This window comes from Seriola lalandi, unplaced genomic scaffold (genome assembly GCF_002814215.2).
Source record: "Seriola lalandi dorsalis isolate HSWRI2012SDOR001 ecotype SW California unplaced genomic scaffold, Sedor1 jcf7180002054574, whole genome shotgun sequence".
Lineage (NCBI taxonomy): Eukaryota > Metazoa > Chordata > Actinopteri > Carangiformes > Carangidae > Seriola > Seriola lalandi.
In genome coordinates this window covers 1,005,387-1,028,280 of record NW_019525127.1, presented here as the reverse complement: position 1 = coordinate 1,028,280, position 22,894 = coordinate 1,005,387, and the positions used below count along the sequence as shown (strand labels likewise).

The 22,894-nt window shown below is 38.5% G+C and overlaps 1 protein-coding gene across 1 annotated transcript in view; it reads left to right on the top strand.

The window, feature by feature from the left end:
• Positions 1–841: 841 nt before the first annotated feature.
• tmem131l (transmembrane 131 like) overlaps positions 842–22,894 on the top strand; it is a 31,764-nt gene continuing 9,711 nt past the window's right edge. Inside the window, exons 1-14 of the mRNA XM_023417413.2 lie at positions 842–1,027; positions 1,770–1,843; positions 5,581–5,624; positions 13,324–13,395; positions 16,276–16,399; positions 16,519–16,635; positions 18,005–18,109; positions 19,259–19,336; positions 20,503–20,656; positions 21,624–21,682; positions 21,761–21,866; positions 21,968–22,070; positions 22,353–22,473; positions 22,647–22,817. Of these exons, the coding sequence (XP_023273181.1) occupies positions 904–1,027; positions 1,770–1,843; positions 5,581–5,624; positions 13,324–13,395; positions 16,276–16,399; positions 16,519–16,635; positions 18,005–18,109; positions 19,259–19,336; positions 20,503–20,656; positions 21,624–21,682; positions 21,761–21,866; positions 21,968–22,070; positions 22,353–22,473; positions 22,647–22,817 (1,452 nt within the window). The 5' untranslated portion in view covers positions 842–903. The remainder of the gene's footprint in view (positions 1,028–1,769; positions 1,844–5,580; positions 5,625–13,323; positions 13,396–16,275; positions 16,400–16,518; positions 16,636–18,004; positions 18,110–19,258; positions 19,337–20,502; positions 20,657–21,623; positions 21,683–21,760; positions 21,867–21,967; positions 22,071–22,352; positions 22,474–22,646; positions 22,818–22,894) is intronic.

The window sequence follows — 22,894 nt, the reverse complement described above, 5'->3', positions numbered from 1 at the left end:
TCACAAAGGTTAGGAACCGCTGTTTAATTTCTAATTATGCCTTGTATTTTATAAACGTATCACATGTTTCTTCAGTGTTAAATCCTAATCTTTGAAGTAGTTAACTACAGCGGTAAGATAAAAAGTATAATGTATTCCTCTGAAATGTAACTGTAATGGAGTAGAGGCACTTCAAAGTGTAAGTACAGTTTTGAGTAATTGTGTTTAGTCACTTGCCACCACTAAGTAGTGTGGCTTGTCTGAAAAGTACAAGTGGTGGAGGAAGTATTCATTTCGCTACTGATGTAACAGTAGTGTTACGTATTTAAAACTTAGAATAAATTGAGGCAATTTGATCAAATATAACTTGGGCTCAATAGAAACTATTACAATTAACTTCTTAAAACTAGATTTTGACACAAGAGCAAGGTCACAAGATGAAGGGTGGGTACCTGATACCTGACACATATTATTGTTATTAATCAAATTATTTAGACCCAAATGACATGGAGCAAACTGCGTAGTTGGTAATCCAGCCTTGAATATTTACTTCTGAAATCTAAAAAAAAAGTAAAAGTGTAAAGTAGCATTTAACGAAAAAAACACAGGTCACAAACTTCAATTTTGTGCCTAAGTGCAGTAATTATTTACTCTCCACCACTGTAGGGTACATTAAACATGTTTGATGCCTCTTTGTCAGCTTTGTTTCATTTACCCTCAGCAACAGAAACGTAAACAGTCTTATTGCAAGTGACACTGGTGCGTGTCCTCACTGTGCAATGTGTGTGAGTAGGCGGGGAGGGACAGAGGGAGGGAGCTGCTGCTGCTGCTGCTGCTGCTGCTGCTGGAGGAGCTGCTGCTCGGTGAGAGAAAGAAAGACCAACGCAGCGAAACACAAGGTAGGCTGCTAGCTGAGAGGGCAGCATGGCGGGGCTACAGGACTTCCAACAAGGCAGCCACTGTCACAGGAAAACGTGGATCAATATACTACTAGGAATACTACAGTTACTTTTACCCTGCGTCCAACACGGAGGTGCTCAGCTGCAAGGTTTGTGCTCACCTTTATTTTCTGCTTCGGGGGTGTAACGTTAAAACGACCGTTGCAAAAAACGTACGTTAAATTAGCTAGGCTGTCTTGACAGCAAACGTTAAGATGGAAAATAGGTGCCGAGCTGAATTGTCCAAATAGCATATAAACTCAATATAGTCGAAAAAAATTCTGAATACCTTTTCATGAGGTGACTTGGTCATATTTTTATTTTTACCAACTTGGAACAGGGTTGTAGCTATTTTTTGTCAGCCTGCTAGTTCATGCTAGCTGCCAGTTCCCTGTGCTGTTTATTAACGAAACTATAACTTGTTCAGGCAGTGAAGTAAATTGATGTATTATCGGGACTTAGTATTTGTATTTAGCGGTTTCTTTTGTCACTGTAGCAAAGCTACTCAATGCAACAAGCTAACTCTACAGTCGTGTGTACTGCAGTAGCAGTAGAGATGTTTTTCCAAGTTCGTTAGCCAGCGAGCTAACCTTCCTGCTAGTCCAGCAGCTAGCAAACAGCCTTTGTCAGCCTGCCGAGGCGAAGTCATTTCCTCACTTGTCTGTGTGATTATCATCCACTCCGTTTCAGTTTATTCATTTGTAATAACCAGAAATGATAAATGGAGTTTGACCGTGTACATCCCAATTCTTTCGACTGCGTAAATTTGGTGCATTTCCAGTTGTCAGTTTTATCCATGTTACTTAATTTCCCAATACCTCACTGTTAATTTAATTTCTTGCTCCCACAAAGCTCTGAGTCAGATGTCCACCAGCGTGGTCGAGGTCTGGCAGCCAGAGGATGCAGACCCATTAGTCCCGCTTCAGGTAATCGCAATTTCTTTCTGGGGTGTGTTTGTGTCGAGGAGGAATTGAGAAAGTATCTATATGCAAAACACAGATCACCCAACATCTTTCAAATGCAGCCAGATGCACGAACACGTGTGTGGTTCGTCATTTCCATTGTGTTTGGCTCCACTTTGCCGCTTGCTGAGTTGTGCATGTTCAATCCTTTATGTAAGGAATGATCGGTATTCACCCACGATTTTGTGATCATAGTTTTGTACAAATGTTGCAGTTATCGAGCAGGTAACAACATTTCAACACACGTCTCTGACATGAGACCAGAGCGGGAGGCCACCTGCCATGTGGCTCCTCCTTGTTTTCTTTTGTACATAGTGTCCATTGTGGAGTTCAGTCACCAGTACACACTGAGGGCACGTTAGGAATGAGGTAGTCTGAATAATAGTTTGCACCGCGTTCCTGCATACTACTTTGCAATTATTTTCCTGCTCCTTTACTTTGCATGTTTTGCCGTTTGTTGTGCAGGGTTTTTTTTTCTCTTTTCTTTTTTTTTTGTCTGAGTTCAATTTTCCTACACATTTTCAAGTAGGCAGATGTGACGATTATATAGTCATGGAGCAAGACCAGCACAAACAGCGAGTGTGTTTACTGATAACCTGTCATGAGGTCACCAGCTGACTGTCATGTTACCTGAGGGGGGTGTGGCCTTCTCTGTCAGACTTTGTAAACAGATAGCATAGATTGGTTGCCTTGCAAAAACTCAAAATTATAATGCACATTTCTCCAAAGTCGTTTTGGTACATTCAGTAAACTCTGTGTTTGCTTTTCAAGGTAGAGTGGTAGGATTTTGTTAAATTTGATAAATATAGTTAGTAAATAAAAGCAGGTTTGCTTTCCACAAAAATACATATACATAGTTTAAAATTGAGAGTTTTTAAAATGCTCGTTCTGCAATCAGCCTACTGCAGTAATTACCACTGACCAGAGATAACACAGGAGGAGTTGATTATACATTGAACATAATTCTTAGACTATGTTGAATAAATAAATAGAAAATTAAGATTGGGTTGGGTTTTTTCCACCCATCCCTACCTTGCAGACCAATTGGCAGATGGCAGGATTGTTGACATTGTTAGGTGTCATGTTTAGATAGGCAGCAGTGAATGGAGTGACTGTCTCAGTTACATAGGCTATGTGAAACAGAGCATGACATGGATGTCTTTCTTCTATACTCCAGCACTGCGGATGGTCAGCTGGTTAAGTAGTGTATGTTGCTGCGGGTTCATTGAAGTGATGCAAGAGGTGCGGTGTCATGTGCAGTGACACATAGTTAAAATCAAATCAGATATCAAACTTGGATAGCTGCCATAACTAGTGCGTAACTAGAGCTCATAGTATTCATCTACTACCTTTTTTGATTTTGTAAATGTTGACATGTGTTTTGGGTTTGTTTTGGAATGGCTGCAAGTTTCAGTCAGTAGCTTCCAGTCCCCCAGTAATTGCTTGATTAATTCAGTTTCCATCGCTTTCATTTGCCTGGTTCTGTGTTTTGTATACAGGCCCTTGTCATAAAAAATCAATCCCTGTATTCATCTTAAAATCCTTGCATCTAGAATCCAGTTCATTTATAAATGCTGCTGTTCTGCATTTGAATATTCCTCCTGCTTAAATGGCTCACCTGCTGCAACAAGCAGCAGTAGTGTGTGTTCTGTCATTGTTGTGCTTAATCAGCTGGAAAATCATTTTTCCCTCGTTCACTTAAGCCATTAACATGCCAAGCTTCAAAGGTGCTGGGGGCATTGTAGGATATAATGCACAATAAAGCAAAGATACAACTTCTAACGTCTTCCATGTTTTAGACAAGGGATGTGTAGTTATGTATAGAATTGATTTATCTAATTTTGTATTTCAAAATTTTAAACATGATAATGAAATAGAGATGTTTTTTTTTTTTTGTTTTTTTTTTTTGCTAATTTGGTTAACCAAATGCCCTACAAACCAAGGTACCTCATCACATCAATGCAAAAATCCTATTAATGCAATACTGCCATAAAGCAACCCTGCTCTTTGGATCAGCATTGGATACATTGGCTTAATAGGCTATAACCAGAGAGCTACCTCAGTAGAAACAATGTGGCTCATGGCTCGTGGCTTTTATTATCTCACAGCATGTTGCTGTAGTGATGATGTTGTACCAACATCACTGTGTTTCCTGACACATCATGATCCATGGTAGTGTTGCTCAGGCAACCACTATATTTCCAAGTCTTCCATTGGTGTTGTTCTGTAGGGTGATCGTGAAGCCATAATGTAGCCATAAGATTGTTCCTATGGAAACTGTATGTTCTGCGCTTGAGGAGAACAGCTTATATCTGTAGGCCATGCATGCACATAACCTACATGAATTCCCCCCAGAGGATATATAAAGTATCCATCCATCCATCCATCCATCCATCCTACTACACTGTAGTCAGCAGTGTTGCTGTTTGCACTGCCATGGTGTAATCCTCAGTTACCTATTTAGCAAGCCTCATTCAGTGAAAGTAAAAAATATCCCTGTGTGCATGTTGATTGTCTGTGGTGTTCATGCAGTACTACAGGTGTGTGTATTTGGAAACAGGCTAAAACTGAATCTAATTTTGCACATTAGCCTCTGTTCCTCATGAAATCTCTAAAGTGTTAACACACCACTATTACTCAAATCAGGGTTTGAACTAAGCCACACTGTTGCAACATTGTCATGTCCATTTTCAGTTCACTATCAAGTGCACTTCTGGTTAAGTGTTCTTTCAAGAGACATGGAGTCAGTATATGCAGTATGTTGACGTGCACAATGTAATCTTGTTATGCAATGGTTAGACGCATGCCCATGGTTTAGAGTAACTAGATTTTTGACAATAATTCAAGTTGACATGATTTGTGATAACTGTGAGGATGCCCAGAAGGATGCTATGTAGTCTGTAGGAAATACAGTGCTCCAAAAGTCATCCTAACGTTTAGGTCAGATGTATAAACTACAGTAGATGAAAGTCTACAGAGACTGAAACGTTAGGATGATCAACAAATTGTGATGCTGAGCAAGAGCAGTGTGCAAGATATTCTGTTTTTCAAGACTCATGTTGATTAATATAATTTTCCTCCTCCGCTGGCAGAGCATTGCAATTAGGGCTGATGGATATATAGATATTTTAACCAACACAAAACTATATCAAGCCTGATTACTAGTTACAGCAATGTTTTTGTTTAGTCATTGTTCTTCAGAAATGCTGTATCCATTCAGTAATTCTGTAGGCACACTGTGAAAACATGTAGCGGACAACAAACTGGATGTTCATTGTTTCATTCTGAGAACCAGAGTATACCCTGCCAACACTGGCAGAAATTGCTGCCTGCTGTCTAATTTGGAGTCAGGGTGGAAAAGAAGTAATGCCAGTTTTTGTTTCCCAAGGCTATTCCAGTTTTCTGCTTGGATTTCCTGCTTTATTTACAGTGAAATCATTTTATATGCAAAATAAAATCTTTTGACATTTCAGGAAATAAAATGCAGATGCACAGTGAAATGTTTCAAAGCAGTTGGTGGTGGACCAATATGCATTAAAATCATCATAGTAGCCAGAACATTCTGTAGTTTGGCATACCAGTATACTACCATCACACAATCTCCTGATATTTCCATGCCACAGTGTTGATTTAGAATAAATAGGTTGCAGTTAGCTATTGTGACCATATTAACCATAAAGTGTCTTATCTTTCATTTTCAGATGGAGAAGGAGCGAAGAAAAGATGGTCTTCCACTAGAAGACAGGTAAGGTTTATAATCCATCTTATGTGGGAACAGCATCAAACTGAAACTCTTCTGTTGGCTCTTGCACACATTCACAATTGTAATGTATTACAAATTCATGACAGTCAACAGCACCAGATGAAACAGGTGTAAAAAAAAAAAAAAACCCAAACATTTAAACCATCTAAATTTGCTAGTTCAAACATCGGTCAGTGAAAGCCACACATACATTCAGCAACTTTTAAAGTGAATGAAGTTGATGAAAGGTTTCCACCTGTTCATGACTGGCACTTGGGAGAAGGTAGAGAGTTTTCACCAAGCTGCATAATTACGAACAAACCCAAAACCAGCATACAGATTGCATCATACTGAAGTGTTTCTCTGGTGTAGACTAGAATTATACCGTGAGACACAGACTGAAAGGAAAACTGTGGCATAGATTTGGTTTGTGAACAGCCCAATGGAAAAACAAGTTTACCACCACATCACCAAAGAATAATTGTGTGCTTCAGTACAGGCAAGAAGTGCTTTGGAAAAAAAGGTGCTCCAATGTAATGTGAACATATCCAACAAACTGCAAATTATAGTCCTGCTGTGTTGAATGGTTTATTTATTATCCAGAATCGCACTGAAGCTGTAAGGTGACATGTTTTTGTATTCACACAGACAAATGGTGTGGTGTGCTTTCAGGGTAACAGGACTGAAGGTTTCTAAAAGGCCTTTTAAAAGTCTTCCCCTGTATGCAGGCTATGTTGTTTATGTTGGTGAGTGAGGGGGTGTGTGACGGAGAGAGTTTGGGGGCGTGTGTTAGAAAGGCACAGAACCAAATTCCTGACTAATTTTAGAACTCCTTGAAAGAAAAAGGAGGGGAGGTCTGTCTTTCCCAGCTGTTTTTGTTCCTTCAAAAAATGGATGTTTACAGCAAAATATATTCAAATCTTGGTGTTATTTAGTAATTGGCTGGTGGTGTCAGTGCGTGGTCAGAAACAGAAGAATCTTGAGGCTTGTTTTGTTCCTCTTATTGAATAAAGAGTTGTTTTTAAGATGCACATATATTCTAGCTTTTGTGTTTGCTTCTGCTTCTTGTTTATATGCCTAGAGATGTATGTCAGATTGCCCAACCTGCCATATACCTAAACCAGCTCAGTATGATCCCTATGCTTAACTGTTTCTTGCCTAGGATCTCAGCATGTTAGTTACAGTTCAGCTGACTTGTCTCTGCAAGATGTTTGTAATGCTTTGCTAATGAGTTATGCTAAAGTCATGCTATTATATATCTCAATATGAAAGTATCATGTACTTGTGGCAATAGTGTGAAATAAGCTTGATGTCCAAAGAGGAAAGATGTGCTAATGACACCAAGCATTGAAAACTGGAATCCCTGCAACCATATGTAAGAATTGCAGAAAACATTGACTAATTTAGAATAACTGGTGTCGTAACAGTTTAAAAGCACTATTTAGCATTGCCATACATACTTTTTCTGCAAAAGTATGTTAAAGAGACACTCTTACTAATTGTGAGGAGTTACTATTGTGAAAACAGTTGTTTAATGTCTTCTTTGGCTCTGGAGGGAGATTCCGAATGTTAAATAACATGACTCTTATCACAGCTTGAGCTTGGAGACTATAAATTTATATCATACGGTTGATTACCAGGCAGGGTCACTGTAATGAAAAGAGGCTATCCAGTTGCCTTATGGGCATTGTAGGTGCAAGTGTTTATGGAACTAGACCCATACTAGAGACTAAAACTCAGATATCTCAGACTTTGATTGCTTCAATTTTTGACTATTTTTTTCATACCTGTCACTTTTAATGTTGGAATATGGCTATTTTTATATCCAGGGAGGTGAGAGGCAAAGGAGGTTTTGTGGCACTGGTTGACCTTGAGCCCTCCAGAGCTGTGGACTGTGAGGCCTCTCGTGCCTGGGTTATCAGGCACTTGGCAGGCCTGCCATCACTCTCTCCCAGCTTAAAGAGCAATGCAGGCTTCAGATGCAGAATTTAATGATATCTATTTCTCAGTCCAGTCTTGTGTCAAAATGTCTTGGCTCTACTTGGTGTCTTTTTTAGCTCTTTTTACTTTGATCTCCATAACAGTCATTTCTTGTACTACCCTTGCCCCTTCATTGTGTTGATTTAAATAGGTCTTTCTGGCACAAATCTACCCTTTACCATTGCACTGTGTTAATATTTTGTCACAAGAATTACTGTGCCATGTGATTTTAATTTCACTGTTAGTCTTATTGTTTCCCCGCTTTCTATTAACATGTGTGAACATCAGTTGACCTAAACTCTTCTCTGGTCCTAACCTCTCCCCTGGAGCATGGCTGAGGTCACTGCTAACACTGACTTTGAGTTAGATCCAGGGGATCAAATAGCGCCAAACATAACTTGTTATTTTTGTACTGTGGCAGTGGACAGAACCCTTTGACTACAGCTCAGTGGTACGCTTGTTGAAAGTTTTTCTTGAGAGCAGCTGCTGTTCAATTCTAAATACTAAGATACGAATACATATAACTGTAAATGCCCTCCTTTAGTTTTAAAGAAGTATAGGAACCTGACACTTCATGAGAACCTGACACTACTAAGCATTTAAAAAGTGTGCAGTAATCAGTTTTACATACAAATTAAAGATCCCATAATTTAAAACTTAGTTATATCTGTACCATTTATGTGTGTGTATTAATCACTTCTGCAATAGTGTTTAAGAAACCCCTGCTTTTCTGAGGGTCTCTTTCTGTCCTAGATACACACAGTCCGATGTTGCTGCTAGGTGGAAGTAACCGCCTACTATTAATCATCAAACGCTGTGATTGGAGCTGATCAACTGAGAAGGAAGCCTGGAATATTTTGTTGTGGGAGACAGTAATAAGCAACTTCATAGTTTCACTGCTTTTATTTTACAGCTAATGAAGACAAAAAACCATTGAAACCCATTCCCACAATATGGATCTTTAACCAGCATACACGCATTGTAATCAGGTAGATCATTCCTAAACATTGTCTTTTACAACTCTTTAGATGAATGAATAAGGGATGTTGGAATTGCTGACCTTAGATTTCAAACAACAATGCTAGATCTATATCAACTATTTGCCATCACACACCTCTGCAGACACAGACGACCTCATTTTCCCTCAATATTTGACCCCTCATATTCTCACCCACATGCAGTTTTTTTCCCCTCTGACTAACACAGTTTGAAGTTATACTGTTTGACAAGTTATAAATTAACAAACAATTGGAACCACAGAGAGAACGAGAGAGAGAAGCATTTGTTACATAATACGGAAAAAGGTGTCCCTCTCATCAAGTCACAGGCGCTAGGTCTACAGCAGTGACGGAGAGGAAATGCTAACCTATTGTTCTCAAACATGCAGTAAACCATGAAGCTTTCTGACACCTCAGTCACTCAGAGCAGGTGAATTAGTGGCTATGACTGGTTGAAAGGCAGAAGCTTATTGTTGATGATAATAGGTTGCAATACCAGCTACATAAATCTACAAAATAATGTCAACCCTTTAACACCAGATTAATTTAAAGCACCTGCTACTGTGCTCAGGTCTCACTGGGTAGTAACCTACAGTGAAGCATCTTATTTATAAAATAAAATGGATAATTAGAGGGATTTAGTTATTGTTTTTTGTTACTTGGCGCAGCTACTCATGCTTTTGTCCATGTGTTGGATCTCTACTTTGCATTTGGTTCACTCTGTGGCCTTTACTTTGTTTTAATTTCTGTCAATTAAGAGTTACAGTCATACTCAACTATCTTTGTATTGACTATTATCAAGCTATAGTCTGTAATGGAATTTATACAAAGAGGTTATTATGTGAAGAAATGTTTATTACAGGAGGAATGATTGGCAAATAAGATTGTTGCCCCAACAGGAAAAGACTCACTTGAAACATTTCCTCATATTTGCATTTATTGTATAAACTTAGAGTACGCAGTGTTCCATGTCCATGTATGCGTGTTCATCATTGAAAGTCTTCACGAGTGACATGGCACTACCTCCTCTTCTTATAATATATTACAAGCTCAATCAGTTCAGTATTTTTTGACATTTTCCCTGAAGTATTTCAGCAGGGTAAACTACCATGAGGTGTCCACTTTTGTTTGGTCCAGTGACAGAGTCACCATTTCACCTTTAGGGTCATGCAAATCCCACAGCTCCAGTTATGAAGAGTTGCATAATGAGACATGTCCCAGAAATGGGAGAATGTGTCAGCAATCGTTTATAGCAACAGCATCTCACCATACAACCCCCAAAATAATCAAATGTTGAGAATAAATATTAAATATAAAACTGCTGTGGAACTTTTATATTTATTTGCACAGTAAGACAGTACAGAGAATAAATGCAATTAATGATCTTTCAGAAGAGATAGGAAAGGAAAAAATACAGAAAGTTTTTAACCAGTTCATCTTTAACAACAGATATCGAGATTACAAACAAAGAGATTCTTATAATAACTAATGTAAAACCAAATGCAAATCTGAGTCAGATACAGTACTGAGCAAAAGGTTTTAGTCACTAAAAGTAAAGTGATGATGCTTGTAAAAATATTGCCATGAATAGTTTTTACTTATAAATAAACAAAGAAAGTGAAGTAAACAGAAAAATAACTAAATCAAATCAATATTAATTGTGAACACACTTTGTCCTGAAAGCACCGGTTCTCCTCAGTACACTTGTGAACAGTTTTTCAAAGTACTTGGCAGGTAGACTGTTCCAAGCATCTCAGAACTTGCCACAGTGTGGATTTTGGCTGTATCAGTGTCTTCTGTCTCTTCATGTAATCCCAGACTGACTCCATGATGTCGATGTGGGCTCGGTGGGGGCCAGACCATCTGTTGTAGGTATCTTTGTTTTGCACACATTTTGTCTGATGTTTTAGATCAATTAAAAGTCTCACCCTTCTATACAAATTAGAGTCATCCAATTCTGGCCTGGTCTCAAAATCAACACTGTAGCAACTGCATGAACTTTTTGTCACTTCCTCTCCTGTACCCGTGACAGTGTTGCAGCCTGATAGTCATTTCTAGATAACAGACCCAAGAATGCTATAAGTATCTGTGGCAGATGGCCAACTGTAACTGGTATGATGAACTGTTACTAAGAATCACCTGGAGATCACTTCATGAGCTTTTTTACCTAGCTGTAATGGTCAGGAGAAGCTTCTAGATGAGGAAACTAACAACCACTCTTTGAGTGTGTTTATAACTAAATTTAGACTGTTCAGTCTGTCTCTGTGTTTTAAGGAAGTGTCACTGAAAGAAGAGTAGTTACTGTGTGAATTGAATAGATGTGGTGTTGCCACTGTGGGCTTTGCAGAATGCAGTCAAGAGTATTCTCCTCTCCTGCTGCTGTTCACTCATACTTTTACTTCCTTTTTATTTGTGCTGGTAGACATTCATGACATGTAATGTGTTTGACTCTTGTTAGCTGCGTTTTAGTGGTTTAGATGATACATTTTTTCCATTCTTGCACTATAAATTGTGTAATTTGTTATAAAGATAAACTGAACTTGATTATAAAATACCATTCAAAACAAAAATACTACTGTGATGAGATATATCACTTAGACCTAGAAAATAATGTTGACGGGAGTCTTAAGCCCTTAAACTCTTAAAAGTCTTTAGGTGGTACTGATGGTGTGTTGACTGAGAAAAAGCTGACTCCCCTCCTGGGTTGGTTCAGGAGTTCGTATTGTTCTTGGTATTCTCTGATCTTCCTACCTGTTCATTTGTAACTAGTATTGGGGTCTTGTGATTATTTTTATTGTCCTGTGAGTAGCAGGGTCTAAGCGTGGTGAAGGTCGATCTGTCCATCTGTTTGTCTTGATATTAATGCATTTTTTCAAACCTTATAATGAATGCCAAATGACATAAGGATTGTGACGAATATTGTTCAAGCCTCAGGCCTCACACTGTTTGAGGCTTATGGTGGTATTGGTGCTGGTGAGCACACCAGTGTCCTCGATTAGAGCTGAAATAATTGATCAGTTAGTCAATTGGCACAAAATGAATTGACTAATAATTATTTTAATAATTGTGAACTGTTTATTTGCTGCTTTTCTTTGTGATATGTGACAGTAAACAGAACATCTTTGGGTCTTGGCTGGCTGTTCGGATGATGCCACTGTATTTTGATTTATTCTTTTATTTTACAATAGCATGTCTTTCTCTGCTGTTGTAACACACAAGGCTTTTGAATCCAACAGAGCCCTCACTTGAGCACGTCCCATGTCTGCTATAGCCATCAAATTACAAGTATCACATGATACATTGTTTGGCCAGTGTGTTTTTGACTTAAGCCTCACTACCGCGATTACTCTGAAAGTAGAAAAATTGATCTTTCTAGCATTTGTTTTTTGACATGTATCCCTGCAGCTTCTACCAAAGCTTTACCATGGCTCTAGATCTTAAATTTAGATTTTAAGGACTCTGCCTGTCTTCCATGTTTTTTCTCCCAAGCAATGAAAACCTTTTTTTCCAACTTCTTTGGCCAATTCCATTGGCTCATTTCCAAAATGGAAATTAAATATACAGAAAAATTACTTATTTAAAGAGAGTTACATCTGTGGCAATGATGGTACTTCTCTAATCCATATGAACACTTAAACCATAGTCTGTTCACCTACTACCTTTAGTTGGTCAACAGTTGTGTGCCTAGTCTGTCAACAGGGTTCAGTCTTGATATCACACACATACACGTATAGATGCACACAGAACCACAAATCAGATGCTGTCTCCATGTTTTTAAGGCACCCGTTCCCAGGGCTCATTAGAGCAGGATGTTTCACACACTGTCACCAATAAAAACACAGTGGAGCTCTAAAAAAGAGCTGCTGTGACCCCACACAATTCACATTTTCACATGATCACATCCTTGTTAGTTACTTTTTTGTTGTTTATGCTGTTACATGTAACGAGTCTCTAAGTTATCTAAGTTTTATGTCTTAAGTTATAAGTGTTTTGTACTATGTGCAAGATCCCATGTTTTAAGAGTTTGCCTGATTTGCCTGATTCCTGCTTTTTGATAAAAACATTTTATGATTTTGCTGAACTCTACAGCAAAAGATGATGTAATCATGGTTCATAATTATGTAAAGTTCTACCTGTGAATACATACGAAAAAATTGTATCATGGAGAAAATGACTGATATTCATTGATTTAGGACCATGATCTTGTCTCGAAAGAGCTGAAGGTGTCAAAATGTTTTTGGGTCTTATTCATAGTAAACTCCCACTTTACACAGGCTCTGAACACTTCAAGAAGATCTTTGATCAAACCCTTATTTTTACTTTGTTTGATGGTAACTGTTATTTTGTAGTGAGGATATTATTTAGTTATGCCAAGCTTTTGGAAATTTGTCTGATTTGAGATTTAATACATAGACATAACCTCTTTGCGTGATAGCTATCTAATTCCTTTGTTGGTACTGGTCCCTTTGTTAGGTGTGGAATTAGATGTGAAGTGTTTGTGTTTGTGAAGCAGCCTGAAGGTGTAATAGCTTTAACTGTTAATTCATCCCTGTGAACTGTCACATGCTCTGTTGGAAAGGAGACACCGTGTTCTTGTCCACAGTTGTTCGTAAAATGTACAAACATAGATGATCTCATGTATTACGTTTCTAGTGAAACTGATTAAATAAAAGAATTGTCCTTTGGCCTAATGTTTTTTCTTTTGATTTTCTTCTCTTCACCAGCTCCTCTCCATATACACGGGAGAATGGGAGGCCCTTGCATTTTCAGCCCCCTGCAATGGAGTTCGGGACGCAGTAAGTACTGCTCTCACTTCTTGGTTTAATATGACGTGTCTTAACAAGCATAGATGTTTCTACTTAAAATTATGAAACCTTTTTTACACACCCCACACAAGGACAAAATGTACTTCATTTCGCCATCACTCAGATTTGAATGATGTGGAAAACTCCACTGACTCAATTAAACCTGAGGTAAAGACCAGGTGACCTGTGACTGTGATGAAGGCTAGAGAAAGGGAAGAGCTCATAAAGCAAGCCCTTCAGTGTGAAAAAACATACAGGATATCCAAGTATGGCAGTAAGCTCTCTTTCCCAGCGTCCAGGCACATACTGGGGATGGTTGACCTCAGTCAAAGCAGTTAAGGACATTACTGTTTGCCTCCATACTCCCAAAACAGTCTGAATATTAGATGCTGGGGTTGGACAGCAGTCCCCATTGCCCCTGTTAAAAACAAACAGTCACAAGCAACATCTATTTTCTGATATTTTATATCATACATTTGGAATGCAGGAAGCAGTCACCTAACCATAAAACTCTAATAGAACTGTATTAATATTTGGATACAGAAATATATTTGTTTCAGGGAATTCGTACTTAATATGAACAGGAATATAACCGAAGTTCCTCACATTTGGCTTATGGTTTCCTTTTGTGTGTGTGTGTGTGTGTGTGTGTGTGTGTGTGTGTGTGCGCGTACGGACTGTGGGAACAGTCATTTTTCTACTAATCATTTCTGAGACTAGAACTATAATAATATGTGCAGATGATGTATCTGATCAAACAGGAACTGCAGAGTTCATTTTGATAGCCACAAAGAAATGGTAGAAACTATATAATTACACCACTCTACCTTCTGATTTAAATTCTGTGAAGCATGCTGTTCAGTTACTTAAAATGAAAGTCAAACACTCACAGACAAACAGGAAGTGAAAGATGCTTCGGTTGAGGTTTGACAGCAACTCAAATGAAGATGTCAAGAATCTGAAAATATGTTGTAGACTTAAAACACTTGTAGGTAAAGTTATATTGAGGGTTAAGTTGCTGTGTTTTTTTTTTTCTCACCTGGAATTGGCTGTCATGAATTACAACAACTACAGCACTACTACAACTACTACAATAACTTTCATTTTGTATTCTTAAGTGCACAAATCTGAATATGCAGAGAAATTAAACATGCAATGAAGATGAGGAACTCTTGTTCCACGAAAAAATTAGAGAAGTCAATTTAAATTGTTAAAAAAAAAAACTGTTGTAAAATTGTACTTGTGGTAATTTGTTGTTTATAAACCACATTTTGATAATTATCAGTGTCCATGGTCAGCATTTTTACAAGTATTTTATATTCTAGTATTTTTCACTTTAGGAATATCTAATATCACCATAAAAATCTGGGTTATCTCCAAAATGGTCCATATGTGGTGTAGCTTATGTAACTTACTATGTAGGTCAAGTGCTCCAGTCCAAAAAGCTAATACTCTTATACAATATGAAACATCAACATGAAATTTACCATCTAGTATAACATAAAGATGAATCAGCACCTCTCTGGCACAGACGCAACTATTTCTGAATAGGATTTCAAATTGGTTGTATTTATTGCGAGCCTGTCATATTGGATTGCATTATATTGCATAGAGGCTCCTGTTATTGTTACTACCCTCCCCTGTGTATCTAAAGGAATAAAACTATAATTAAATTAAGTCACATACACACTTTGCATTACGCAAGCCCAGTCAGCTTGTGATGTAGCTTCATGAAAGTACTTCACACCCCACCTTTGTCAGTCATACATGTTTAATTCAACATCCTTTATGAATATGGGTGCATTTTTGAATGGCTGTGTTCTCACACATATTTCATGTGTGAGAACTCAGCCCCCGAAGCTTAGGTTATAAACAGAAATGTGTCTTTTAAGTAAATTGGAAATATAATTAAATGATCAATTGAATTCAATTAAATTTAATTGAATATGGAAAGGGCAGGTTGACAGAAATGAATTGGTAGCCATAGTTCATTTTCACCAGGTAAAAAATGTTAAGTGGCAACGTGTCACTGCAGAAATGGCCAAACCCAGAGAGGTCATCTTTGAGCTCTCTGGGTTTGCAACGCACAGCCTTTTCATAGCCTTTCTTATGTCCATATTTGTATATGTGGTTTTACTTCTGACACCAGGGCCTTCCTCAGATTAAAGATGAGCCCATACTTGTCACCCATCTGTTAACACACAGATGAAGGGTTTATTTTCCTCTTACAACTTCCCTATATTGACAGATTGAAAAACGCTAGCTATTCAGTGATTCCCATATCTTATTTTCAAATTACTAGGAATGCTGTCATGTGTAAACACAGACTTTTAAGTTTCATCTAACCTATATATAAACAAAAAAATTTGATATGTGAAACTGTTTCCTAGTTTTGCTCAACTAAATGTCACTTAAAAAATAAGATGCTAGTTCTCATTAATTGCAGTGTTACACACACCACAGTATAAAAAGAGGACTACAGTATTCTTGTTTGGTTTTGATATGACCGTAAACTTATGGTCATGTAACATGGAGAAATGTTGCTTGCAGTATGTGGTATCATGTAAAATTAACATTTTGACCATAGATGTGCCAATGGAAGTTGACTACTAAGTTAACTACTATAAATGTTGCATTTAAAAAAAAAAAAAACAGTAACCACCACAATCACTCCAGTTCTAATGGGTTAAATGGGCAGCAGAAGGATTTAATAGAGGCTCTTTAGAGGACTCATGAATAAGCTAACTCATACTGGATATAATTGTGTAGTGAACAGTTAAGTGCCCTTAAATTTTGGTGTGTACCTTTCTCAGCTGGCCATGGTGCTCAGTGGAGAGCCAAGTTATTTACGATGCTGTTCTGTCTTTACAGACCGCTGGGGCTGCCAAGAGCTGAAACCATATATATACACAACCCCAGCCAGGAAGTTCCTGTGACACTGCTGTCAATGTTTACATCCAGCAGGCATTTTTACATACCTTCCTTTCACAGAAGAGTAAGTGTCCATATGTGTACACCAGTCGATGCACAAGACATTCAAAAGTTAATCCTGCCGAAATAATTTTTGTATCTTATTGTAATAAATTAATGTCTCACATTTCCTCTCTGTCCTAGGTGATCCCGCCCAGAGGGAAGGCATCTTTTAAACTAATTTTCCTCCCGTCTGAGGAGGGCAATGTAGAAAACACATTATTTATAAACACATCGGCCCATGGGCTGCTGTCATACCAGGTCAGTTCCATGAATACACCTCCTGCTGTATAGTCTCAGACTGTTGGGGTGAAACCCCCATTGTAATGCATGTGGTCCTTCTTCTTCCTCAACTTTCCTCTCCAGATAGTAGAGTGAAAGTTTGTTATATTATCACAATATGAGTTTACCAACAGCATTAGTCATATCAAACTTTGTTTTTCCTTAAATAATTATAATCCAAAATAGCAGCAAACCAGACTGCTGCTCAGAACTTTGCCAGCATCCATAATATTTGTTTCTTCTTTTCATCCCACATGCTCATGCTCATAAACAAAGGATGTCAAAAACGTTATTGTTTATGCTGTTAGGAATTTGATCATGCAAATGATGTCGGACCTTTGTTCAAAAAAATAACTAAAAATGTTCTCAAGTAGGTCACTGTCAAACTAGTAGACACTTGACAAAAAAAGGTGTAGTTGTCGTTTCTTATGAAAATCAATCGATTCAGTATTTCACTAATGCCTCAAGCTAAAAAAAAACACCCACACAAGCAGTGCTTCTGTTCTTGCAGATTTTATTACTGCATTTTAAATTTTGGTTTTCCTTGACCTTAGTAGACCCATTATTTGTGCAGTGTGCTACCAGAGAATAAGAATATGGTCTGGAAATGTGCATTGACATGCATTAAACGGACATATTCGCACTCCAGTCCCTGAGTCTGTCTTGTTGTTCCACCCTAACTGTTTTGCTATAACTTTAGCCACTTGAGAGTTTATCTGATCTCCATTTACTTAAATTGTACAAACCTTGATTACCATTCTTAGTTATATTTAAACTATGTGTCCTTCAGGACAGTTACAATGTTAGCTCTTGGAAGCTGGATTGAGAATTACCTACAGAGGTTTACTCCAAAAGCCTTAGAAATGTTTGTTAAGTGTAGCTGTGAATTTTGTACATGGCATATTAAACCTGCACGTATGATATGAACTTATTAATGGCAAACACGTCCAGGCATGTAGACACTTGGACTCTTTTGTACAACCTCCAACAGTGCCACTCCCTTTACATGTTTACTAATTTTTTATGAGCCCAACAACACAGATCTTTCATGTGTATTTTTTTCACTTTCAACATTACATGTCCATTTGTTCCCTTTTTTGTCCAAACTCCAAAAGTCTAAAAATGCTATCCTTTGTGGTGGTGCATTACTTGCCAAGTAACCTTGTGGAGTATTTCTTTTTATTTATAACCACAAAATCTTAACAACCATGTTACAAACTGTTTCAAAAGTTCAGTTCAGGTCCACTAAATGACACTGCTCTTTTGTTTCTTTGTTGACTGCCTGGACTCAATATAATGCACACAGTGTGGAGAATCCTTTTAATAATGTTAACTGTTCTTTTTCCAGGTATTTGGTGTGGGAGTTAACCGGGGTTCATTAAAGTCTGTCCAAAGAAAGGATAGTCTGCTAGTATTCCCTCACATCCAGAGCATTAAGCTGACCCAAACTCAGGTATGTGTTTAAATGTCTGTGGATTGGTTTGTGCATGTCATACAGATAAGTGAATAAGGGCTCATCATTGGAAGCAGCTGATTTCCCCTTTCCTGCCAGCCCTGATAAAGAAACGGCTGCATACATACACACAGGGGCTTTGTGATACACACTTACAAGCACTTGTTGTGGTGAAATTACTGAATGTGTGTTCAAGTCAGCTTGAATAATCCCACAAAATGTTTTTCTTTTTTTTCATGGTTAAAAATGTAAATATCTGCATGTAGAGTATAACCATAAAAACTCAATTTGAAATTATATGAGCTTAGTATAATCTTTCATTTGTATGTACATTTCAGAACCATGTGTGTAAAAAAAAAAAAAAAAAAAAAAAAACACTGAACACCAATGACAAATTAGTGCAGTTTTAGAAACAAGCAAAGGCAGTGAAAGTGTGTGACGAGTTATCTGAGAGGGATCCTGCCTCCACAACAGGAAGTGGGGTGGCAGTTGCAAAATGTCAACTTGGCCAAGTGCAGAGAAGCTGTAGCTCTCACAATCTCTCAAAACCGCTACTGCCTATGCTACATGCAGCTTTTTTTCCCTCTGAATGAGCTCCCCGTGTTTTAACATATGGTTAAAAAAAAACACTCTCCACGTATACAGCACACTTCTCATCCTTCTGAGGTTCAGCACCATGTTGGTCCACTTGCTCTAAAAATATATATTGTGTTAGTTTTTCTTCTTTGCATTTCTACTTCATATAACACATATTTATTACCTACCCTTTTCAGTACCTTTTATGCTTGTCACATACAGGCTTAAATGCAGATGTGCTTGATGTCAATCCAACAGGCAAAAAATACAAAATATGTTAGAATAAATATAATTGCATAAAATAAATATGACTGCATAGAGTCAAACAGAATAGGCAAGTTTGAAGAGGTGTGTTTTGAGGTGGAATTATACTGCTCCTTTTATGTTGTTCTTTAAGCAACCAAACAAAAAAGCTGCTCTGTTGAAGTATTTAATTGCTATAATGTGTAGTGCACTGTCCCACCAGAATTCAGCCAAGCCTTACTGATTACTGAAATGCATTGTAGCACATATAAAATAGATTTTAATGTTCATATTAAGCCATTTAATCCCTGATTGTGTTGCCTCCTGCAGGAAGATACCTCCAACATCACTATACTGGGTCTGCTCCTGGAGTGCAGCTTACCGAAGAGCTTGTTCAACAATCCTCAGGTACTTCTTTGCCTCAGATCTTTTTCAGTAGTTCACATTGCCAAATGTCGTCAAGTCCTTGAATGGATCGTTAAAAATGCACATGCTTGAATTTGCAGACAGTGGTTTTTCAGTTGACATGGGGCGGTCTTTGAGAGAAGTAGTGCAGTTGACCACATACATGTTTTTATGATATGTTATTACATAATTACATTACATTTTCAGTTTGTTCGTACTTTGCAAAAATGGAGCTGAGTCTTTATCATTGCTCTAGTCATGCCCATGTCCTCTGAGCAGAAGGCCAGGTAGTCTAAAACTTCAACAGACAGCCGGGCTCGTCATCTGAGCACCTTCTGTTTTCTCAAGAACCCCCGAGGAGGGTGAGATTTCCTGCCAGACTTTTAATTGCTTTCACAAGAGACTATAATTGACACAGGTCTCCCAGTGGTTTTGTGGTGCAATACTCATGATGCAAGAGACGGCTGTGGACAACCTAACTATACAGTCATAATTATACAAACTGAAATCATCCATACATTCTGTTGCATGAGTGTCCCGGCTGTGACCTTCGGCTCGTATCCAAGATCAACACTTGCTCCTTAGTTCTTTTTCAGGACCCCTCTCGCAAAATTGTGAACTGGCCATTGGTCAGTGTCGATTCTGCCCACAGATTAAATGAGCCTTGCAGTAAGTTAGCAGCAGCCTTGATTTCAAGGGATTAGGTTTGCTATTGCAGTCCTTGAGCCTTGGTGGCACCAAGCCAGGGCGTCTGTCTACAGGTCGTCAAGTGGTGAATCACCCACTGAGGCAAGCCCCAGTTTGCTGTAAGATTTGCACTGTCCCGCTGCTGATCTGTCAGTTTCAAGAGGGTGTTAGTCACAGGGTGGGTGTTAGTAGTACGTTACTGCCCGCTTGTTTCTGTCCGTTGAAGTACAGTAACAGTTGGTCAACAGCAAAGAAAATAATTTTTCCACTATCACTGATTTTCTGTCCACTGTCCCCTCAACAACTTGATAATTTGTAAAATTCATACATTCTTTCCCTCCACATTACATCCGGATTGTCCTTTTGTCTATCAACATGACTCTTCAGCTTTCAGTTTCTCATTGTTCCACTGTTTGTCTTTTTTATTTCTTATCTGAATCTGTTTGGTGCATGACTGGTATGCCTTTCCTGTCCCGTCCCAGGGGTCCTGCCTCCAGAGTGAGGAGCGCCTCAGTCTGCAGATTAATCTGTCGGCGCGTGGAGACCGGCCCACTGACCTGGACAAGCTCAAGCCTTACGTCATTGAGCACATTCTGGTGCTGCTGGTGGCCCCCACTGATGGAGAGGCTGCAGTAGGTAGGTGTCTATGACCTTTCTGACCCACTGTCTGGAGGCAAATTCACTACGGGAACATGACAGTGTGCTGCACTGCACAGCATTACTAAAGGAAACCATACAGTCTGATTATGACTGTTTGTCATAAATACCATTTCAGTATGGAGAGAGAAACATCCACTCTAGCAAATTTCTGCTTTGTCAGCCTCGAGTCAAAGTACTTCAGTCAAACTCTTATCTGTCAGACTTTCTGTGGTGGACCGCTATCATAGCAAAGGTTCAAGGGATCAAAATATGATTACACATTGATGTAAGGTCTAAACCTAATGAAGTTACTGCAGTTCCTGTGGCTGCTTTTTCCTTTTATTTGACTTGTTTACTTTGACTCATGGGAAAAAATAATGTGTTGGTGTTATTGTTTTGAAAGAACTGTCAGATGAGAGGCATCAGAAAAATATGAGGAGACATTAGTTCCACTTTCCTGGTCTCACTTTGCAAAGTAGCACATAGGCTGAAGATCAAAGAACAAATGAAATACACCACTACACAGTATGTTCCTCCACATCATTGGTTTACTTTCAATGGTTTTGGAGTGAGCACTCACAAAGGCTTTGTCTTTTAAGTGAACCAAATTTGTGTTTCTAAACACATGTCATACTGCTTTTACATTCAGTGTTAGACTTTCTGTCAGTAGCAGACTGTGACTTGACTTGTTATAACGTTCTGTCAAACTGGTTATGCGAACAAGGATGTCATTTGTAATTTCCTTTCTAAGGAAATCTGTGTCTGGTTTGGTAAGCAGGTTTCAGCAACTTCTCATGACTCTCAAAGAATGTAAGCAAAATCTTACCATAGCAGTAGATGGATAGATAGATTTGCAAATATATCAGGTTCACATATAACCGTGTAAACTTATCAGTACTTATATACAATACTGTGCATATGTGCTCTGTTACTATTTATCTGTTGATTTTTCTGTTTCCTGCAGGGGAACCAAAAATAGGAGTTTATATGTTAAATTCTGGAGGCAAGAAGCTCTACATAAAGGTGAGTTTTTGTCTTTGCTTCATCATAGCCTCTAGGTAGCATTATTTAGGCTTTGACAAGATGTTTTTACATCCACAGGAAATGCAGGTGCTGTCAAAAGTAGAGGCTAGCGTGGAATTCAATCAGGTTCCTCTGAAACCAGAAGCAAAAAACTTTACTGAAGTGGCTACCCTAGCCTGCAGAGGTGAATAGTCCTTTCATTCCCAATAATCTCCTCTCAAAGTGCAATTTCATTTGACCCAAATGTGTTGAAATGTTTGACCAATGAAGTTTATCTGTTGTCAGGTTCATTGCCAGGCCATGGAAGGAAATGTGTAAGTCATATCAGTTTAAAAATTCTGGGAAACAGTACAAGCCACAGCTTCCCTGGACTACATATCACACACAGGTAATGTGGAGACCCTTTGCCATTTTCCTCTGTAGTTGTCCTAAGACACTATTAGATTTAAGGAAAGCTTTTTGTCCTTTGTTTGAACACACTGCAGTTATAGCAAGGGAAGTACACATATTTATTGTGTTTCTCATCATTAGGATAAGGTCCATGACAGCAATTGTTTAAACACTTAGGAAGTGTCATTAACATTTGATACAGATTAAAGGAGTCATTCTCTAATTTTAATGTTATTTTGTTGTTCCTTTCTGCAAATGGACCATGTGGGGATTTATTCAGCCTGTTCCATGTGAAACAAAGAGATGCAGACCAGGTGGATCTGTGGCTGACAAACCCTCTCCTCCTGCCCCTCACTGTGATGAATGCCAGCCTCTCACAGAAACTGCAGGGAGTAATGAAGGTATGCACTACTGCTTCGTGTAATGATAGGAAGCAGGTCTAATTGCATATTGATAAAAGGATGATTAGCAAACATTCTGATGTTTCATTCTATGGTTCCACCCATTTATCATATGAATGCCAAATTCAGGACAGTATTTGATACTAATGTCTCTGCTGCCCCCTGTCTGTCAGATGACGAACTTCAGTGGTCCACTGACAGTTCCCCAGGGCTGCTGGCGGATTTTGACCCTACAGCTGCTCAGCAAGGCCCTGCCTGTCAATCAGCTGTCCACTCTGAGTCTGGATACCAGCCTGGGCTCAGCCCTGCACATCCCCCTCTACTTTCACTCTACTCCTTCCAAGGTAAACGGGCAGCTCTTGCGGTTAGTTAGTAGTATGTCAGATTTGGGATCAGTATACAAGATCAGATTTTGTAATTG